The following is a 7,012-nucleotide window of genomic DNA, read 5'->3' on the forward strand; positions in this document are numbered from 1 at the left end:
GGGTAGACGAGGATTAAGCTCTTTAGGGATTTGATATCTATCTACAAGAGTTTTTAACTTAGCACCGTCTAAGGTGGATGCTACCTCTGGGACACAACTATAGATTACATCTTCTTCGTCCTCTTCCTCGTCTTGAGGAGGACTAGATGGCTGTCTGGACGAACTAGCCTTGGATCCAGAAGCTGCCCTACGTCGTTGTTCCTGAAATTCCTCTAAAGGAATGCCAGGAACCCCAGACGAGTAATGCTCGTCTGAGGAATCACTACAGGACGAACTACCTATACTACCCTCACTCTCAGAGCCGTCCAGGTAGTCGTCTATCTCTCTCTCTAAACTAGAAGATGAAGACATGTTTGGAATGTAGAAGACTTAAAATGAGAGCCTAAAAAAAAAAAAAGGAAGAAAAGAGGAAATACCTGATGAAACTAGGACAAGAGCTAGACGAGAATCTTGGACGAATTGGCAGAAGAGAGAATGAGGAAAAAAGTGAGGGGCATGAAAGAGAATGTACTATTTATAGGCCCCGGCAACAGGGTCAACGAAACGACGTTCGCCACTCAGAGATAGACACGTGGCGATTCTTTTGGGAAACGAGATCGACAGGACTGGCCAACCAACAGTTTCGCGACACGTGGCGTACGAAAAAGTGAAATTTGGCCAAAATCACAACGATGTCCTGGACGACCCTTTGAACAAAGGGGCAACTGATAGAGAAGCAGAAAATAATCCATCTCCAGCTCGTCCAAAGGTTTCGTCTAGAGCCTGCAACGCAGGTTGATCCAAGAGTCAACCTAGAAGAAGGAGAAACGTCCACTAAACAATAGCGCCACTCTATAAGTTAAGTCTCCCATGGATGATATGATCGTCCATGAAGGTCGTCCATGAGCAGCCATCAGATATCCTTGGACGACCAAACAGTCCTACACCGGATGGACGATAGCGCAACACTTGAATAAGTTAACTCCCACTGGCGGTTATAGTTTTTATATCCGTTGAGGCAGTTAACCCCGAGTGCGTTGGCTTCCGCAAATCCTGGGGAGGTTATTGGACAAATAACCGCCCCAGGTTCCCTATATAAGGGACCGGTCTGAACCCGACAGAGGTAAGTTTTTTCTCTCAGACACATTTCCAAAACACTTGGAACTTATTCCTCTACGAGTCTAACTTCTCCATCGGAGGGGGTTCGACCGGTCTCCTCTTTGATCACATTTTCTTCCTTGCAGGCCATCAACCGTTTGAACAGCCCACCGAAGCCAAGCCATTCTACCTTACTGATTTGGAGCATTATCAATTTGTATTCAAATTAATTCCTATGTTTTAGGATATGATTGGTACCTATGTTTTAGGATTTTTCAATGAAGTTATCTCATCCTAGGCTATTTATGTACGTTGAATGCTTAAATGAGAATTAAACAAAAATTAACCAAAAATATCTATTTCCTCCCTCAAGTCTAGGAGATTAGTCATCTCGAATTGAGTATACTATCTTTTATGACTAGGTTCACAACACTTGCTCTACAATAGACAAGTGAAAAACCAAGTTTAAATTGCTATAATAACTTGCAGATAAATTGTGGCACTATTAATATTTTAAAAGTACGATATAATTTGAACATATAACATCTATTTAATATTAATTGTATTTACGATTAAATCAAGACACCAATTAACTTATTATTAATGTATGTGAAATTCAACTATAAATTTTTTATTGGACGACAAGAGACTCTATAAGATAAATTATGTCGTAGTTATCTTGTGGCACTTCAATTCCACCAACCAAATTGACCGAGCTGTACCTAAAAAATGGGTCATCAACCTGACCCAGGTCTAGCTCAAATCCTCATATTGATAAGTTGGTGCGACGTGCAAACCCAGACGGTCAGTTCCAACTTACTCCAATTATTTAGTGTTGATGAGGATGATAAACATGTTGGGCAACTACTCTACTTTAATATAAGTAGAAGATGCTATATTGGATTAGAAGGAGAGTTAAAAAGAATTTGGTAATAAAGAAAGGAAGATGCCAAAACAAAGCTTGCTTCACTAGATGGAAACTAGAATTATTGAGTTGTCATGTCCTTTTTTTAAAGTGTAAACTGGGGGTAAAGAATTGTCCCCACCGACATGTTACCCTTTGTTTATCCAGCTTAAAGAAAGCTCTTTCAAATACATCTTATTCTCAATTAACTTCCATAGTTTCTCAACCTGGTTCCCAGCTAACCACATTTACAAGGTACCCTCTTCTCTCTCTCTTCCTCTATCTCTATCTCTAATTCCTTTTGTGATTGAATGAGCTATTATGAATTGCTGTTTGAAAAGTTTAATCCTTTGTGTTTTCTGGGTTTGGTAGATTGTGAAAGTTAGGTGTGTGTATTGTTTAGATCTTTTTTTCTCTCACTCAATGGGGATGTGATCCATGCTTTTGAGTTTTGACATGCTTATGTTTATGTTAGATCCATTTTCTTTTTATCACCTCCAAAGATCTTAAAGAAGAAGAAATCTTCTCCACTGTATGGCTGCTTCATCTGCTTTTTCAGTTATTTCTCTCGAAAAATCATCTTAGGCTGAAAACTGCAGACCAATCTGGTCAATTACTATGAGAATATAGGAGAAATGAAACCTTTTAATCTTATAATGTCTTGAAAATGGAGTAGCAGTTCTAAATTCTCAACTTTGTTTCTTTTTTCACAACATTAGAGACTTGGTGTTTCTAGAAAAAGCACAGAGAAAAAACCCCACTTATAGCTCTGATTTCCTCATAAGACTTTGTTTCCTTGATGTTTGTACATTTGTTAATTGGCTGATGATTTTGGGTTCAGAAACTAGGTTTTCCTAAGTACACAAGAAAATATGGCTACAGAAGCACCAAGCTGGGCAGATCAATGGGGTGCTGGAGGAATAGGTGCCATGGGGGAAGAAGACAACAGTAATACCCAAAAAGAAAACGGCAATAACAAGAAGGGCAATGCAAAAGGTGGGCTTGACAAAGCAAAAGCAACTGCAATGGTGGGAGCACAAAAGATTAAGAGCGGGGCATCTGCTGGCATCAAATGGGTCAAGAATCAATGCCAGAAAAAAAGCACTTCCTCTTCTAAATGAACACGCAGATTGTTTAATTTCCATTTTATTAAAAAGCAGAATCAATGGAATGTTTGCAGTTTGTACTACTGTTGAATTTGAATGCAGACCATGGTTTTATGGAGTCAGATGTACAGGCCACTAAGATTTTATTATATTTTCCTTTGTACTAGTCAGAAACACATAGTCACATACATTTGCAACAAGTAGTTTAAAAACAATAAAATAACATAAAAGGTTTTAAACCCAAGAACAAGCTGTCTATTGTGAGGACAAAGGTATCTCACGGAACAAGCTGTCTATCGCGAGGACAAGGTATCTCATGGAACAGCTCCATGAAACTATCTTCTCCCACATGCTGGGAGACAGTGACTTCATAAAACCATTTTCATAAGATAATTTTCTATCTATTGCACTAGGATGAAGTAGATACTACAAAATTCTCGTGACATCCTTCAATTGTAGGCCATGCCCACTTCAGTGACAAACACTATTCTAAATGATCTTAAATTTCCATTGCTCTTATAAATAAAATAAGTAGAAACAACTTTTTTTCTGAACAATCACGAGCTAATAATGCCTGTACTACCAATGCATATTTGAAATTGCATGTAGGGTAGCTATGTATCTTATGACACTAAGATACTACTTGGTAAAAATTTTGCTTTCCTCGTGAGGACCCACAGGTTTTAGCACTCTTAAAGACCATTGACCCACATAATTTGTGAGTAATCATGTGCACAATATTAACAATAATTGATAAAGGAAAAAAAAAATATCATTCTAGAATTTCTCTAGATTTTGAGTGAGAAAAAGGGAAGGCAATACTAATTGGGACTATAGTATCCAATTCCAACCTTCTCCTGACGGAGGAAGAAGCATCAATGACATCTATAAAACAGTTGGAAAATCACTTAGTACTTGATTCCATAGATTCAAATTCCATTGTTAAGACACCATATAAGTTCAAACTGCTTCCAACAAAAACTAATCCAGATTTAACTACAATTTTTTGATAAGCAAGTAAGGCATTGACTTGAGAGAGACTTCTGAGAATTTACACCATCCAAATTTTATATACACAAACTAGTATTGGGATCCGAAGGTGTTCTCTCCACTGTAAGTCATGTAAAGAAATCCATCTTCATCCTTGTTTTCCTCGTAGATCGCAGACATCAAGGATGCTGTAACAACAAATGAGATATTACAAAAACAACCACAGGAATATTACATATATCTTGGTTTTTAATAAATATACCAGTTAGCTACTCACCAGTAGGAGGTAAGGTGTTTTTCACAAAGACAAAAATAGCCTTCTCAGCACCAAGCTTAATCCTTTTCCGGACAACATAAACAAACTGCCCAACAGTCAAATCAGCTGGAACAAGGTATCTGCAGCAATAACAAATAAGTGAGGATCACTCCGTGCATAAAGTGAAGTTGACACTTGACAAGGCCCTCCAATCCAAAGGAACATCGAATTCTTACATATTAACATAAACGAAGAAACTTCAATTAACTATTGCAAAACTAACAATTTGTCCAAGCATATTATTTCAAAGAAACTAAATTTTTAATGCCTCAATCCAGAGTAACTTAATACTAACACCACCACCAATGGTAAGTACCACTTTGCTGCAACAAAGCATTGACACAAACTCAGAAGGGTGCAAACATAATTTGTGTCACATTGTCTCAGCATGTGCTGGCACTACCACCATAACCCTTACTGCTAAATGGCCATTCTGTAAGATATGTTTTACCACCTAACAATTTTCATCACTACCATAACTCTAAAAGACAATTACCACCTGTACGAAGTCAAGACCAAATCTGTCACCTTCCAAGTCTTGCCACATTCACTTTCATACACCACAGCATTAATTTCATTCATGTTTTAAACAAAAAAAAATCTGAAGGAAGAAACTTCCAGCACATATGATTGGCTAGCCAGAATTCACAAATTGAACATCAAAACAGTACTGAAGGAACAAGGAAAATTACATAAGGATGGCCAGTATTGGATTTGCATCACAACAAAAACATATTAAAATACAAGAGAAGGGCATATGCAACTAACTTTTTCTTATCAATGTCAGGGATGTCGCTTCTTTCAGCCTTCTCCACAATCACCTGCACAGAATAGTCGGTTTGAACAATAATTACACCGAAATACATGCATTAAAAGTAAATTGTCTTCATCCATAGTAATTCTTACAGGTACTCTGTCTGGGTATTTCTCTCTGATGCGACCAGACTCTGCCATCCTCCTTTCTAAAAGGTCAAAAACCAAAAACTTTAGAACAAAATAGTCCAACACATACACACGATACAACAATTCACAAAACTCACCCAAGAAAACCCACCACCTAACATCCATTTTAAAGACCAATTTCTACAAAACTCACCCCAAAATCCTGAAAATTCTAACGCAGAGAATGAAGCCCAAATTCCATCAATAACCACCATCCAATCAACTACCCACCCTCTTCAATTCCATCAATCCAAATAAGGAATTTATTTTTCTTGCTAAATAGAAAAACATCATTAAACATTGTTAAATCATACAAATTCCTTCATCACCAATCCCATACATATTACCAAAACTCAAAACAACAAAATTTCCCCAAAAATATAAATAAAAAAACAACAATTCACAAAACCCATCACAGAAAAAAACATGGGCATCACAAAAAATCAAATCTTTCTTATTTTTATATAGAAAAAAAGAAAACAAACCCAATGGATGTTCGAGCTTGAACGAGTTTTTGGCCATGGCTAAACCTTCACTGCGATCACGACCTGCGAAAACCAAACACCGAAACATTATTAACAAAAAAACCCATAAACCCTCTCTGACCCACAAACCCAAATAACCAAATAGCGTGTACAAAAGATTAAAGAATAAAAAAAAGGGTTAGGAATTGAACATACTGAACACGAAAAAGAGGGATCGAAAACGATTATTGAGGGTTTTTGGAAACGGAAAGATTGAATGATTGATTTGGTTTTTATATTAGAAGAAGAAAGGAAAAAACAGAAACAAAGATAATGAGTCACAATCAAAAACAGAAAGAGAGAGAATTTAAAGGGTTTCGTTTGCGTTTTGGATAGGAAGAAGAAACTTACTATGATTTTGGTTTTTCGTTTACAACACGGAACCTTTTGGGTTTTGTTTTATGCTTTTTGTTTTGTTTTGTTTTATTTTTTTATGTTTGGGATTTGTTTTTGCCTGTTGCGCAAGCAAACTCTGTTTGTTACTGAATGGGGTGGGGTGTCTTGTGAAACGGTGGCGTTTTTGGGGGTGATTGGGATTGGATATGATATTGTTGGAGACTTGGAGGAAGTCTTGTGGGTTTGGGTTGGCTTTATTTTCGGTTTGCTTAAGGATTAATGATGGGGGTAAATTAACAATTTACTTGATTCACACTCCATTTTGAGAGAATTATATCAATTTATATATCCTATTGTCTAAATTAAGAGTTTAAGGGCCTATTTGGTAGAGAAGTTTGAATAATGTTGTTTGTAGTTTTTTGAAATACGTGTAGGTAAAAAAGTAGATGGAAATGTGTGTAATGTTATTTAAAAACTGAAAATGAGTTGTTCAACAACTCTACCAAACGAGGCCTAATTATATGAAAATTGTGATTTTTTTTATTGTAATGAATGAGGTTAATTTTGTAATTACACCAAATTTTCGTTGCAATACAACCAATGGTTTGTTTGAGATCTGTTTATTTTGCTAAAACTGAAAAATTTTGACTGAAATTATTGTAGATAAAGGTAAAAGTTAGTTGAAATAGTACAGTAGGACTTATGAATAGTACCAAAAAGTGCAGTGGGGCCCATAAATAGTAGCAAAAATAAGTTAAATAGTAAAATAAGCTGGCAAAAATAATTTTTGCTAAACACACATTTAGAGGATTCCCAT

General features: G+C 36.5%; 1 protein-coding gene and 1 long non-coding RNA gene across 3 annotated transcripts; one reads left to right on the forward strand and one right to left on the reverse strand.

The window, feature by feature from the left end:
* Positions 1–1,889: 1,889 nt before the first annotated feature.
* On the forward strand, positions 1,890–3,209 carry LOC126727092 (uncharacterized). Its single transcript, XR_007656144.1, has 2 exons — positions 1,890–2,236; positions 2,823–3,209. It is a non-coding gene; the product is annotated as an uncharacterized LOC126727092 (long non-coding RNA).
* A 774-nt stretch (positions 3,210–3,983) lies between these two features.
* Positions 3,984–6,343, reverse strand: LOC126727091 (autophagy-related protein 8C-like). Of its 2 annotated transcripts, none has more exons than XM_050432583.1 (6): positions 6,211–6,343; positions 5,821–5,883; positions 5,300–5,355; positions 5,162–5,214; positions 4,355–4,473; positions 3,984–4,265 (listed from the first exon to the last, which is right to left on the reverse strand). In XM_050432583.1, the coding sequence occupies exons 2-6, from the start codon at positions 5,855–5,857 to the stop codon at positions 4,168–4,170; spliced, it is 363 nt and encodes a 120-aa protein (XP_050288540.1). In that variant the 5' UTR covers positions 5,858–5,883; positions 6,211–6,343; the 3' UTR covers positions 3,984–4,167. The 2 variants fall into 2 exon arrangements, with proteins under 2 accessions (XP_050288540.1, XP_050288539.1); XM_050432582.1 differs by lacking the exon at positions 6,211–6,343 and adding an exon at positions 6,016–6,190.
* Positions 6,344–7,012: the final 669 nt, after the last annotated feature.

The sequence above is a fragment of the Quercus robur genome, chromosome 5 (assembly GCF_932294415.1).
Source record: "Quercus robur chromosome 5, dhQueRobu3.1, whole genome shotgun sequence".
NCBI lineage: Eukaryota > Viridiplantae > Streptophyta > Magnoliopsida > Fagales > Fagaceae > Quercus > Quercus robur.

Coding starts and splice junctions, on each gene's coding strand:
- LOC126727091 (XM_050432583.1), bottom strand. CDS start 5,857: ATGGCCAAAAACTCGTTCAAGCTCGAACATCCATTGG. Junction 5,215..5,299: donor AATACCCAGACAGAGTACCT/GTAAGAATTACT, acceptor TATTCTGTGCAG/GTGATTGTGGAGAAGGCTGA. Junction 4,474..5,161: donor CCTGACATTGATAAGAAAAA/GTTAGTTGCATA, acceptor TTATTGCTGCAG/ATACCTTGTTCCAGCTGATT.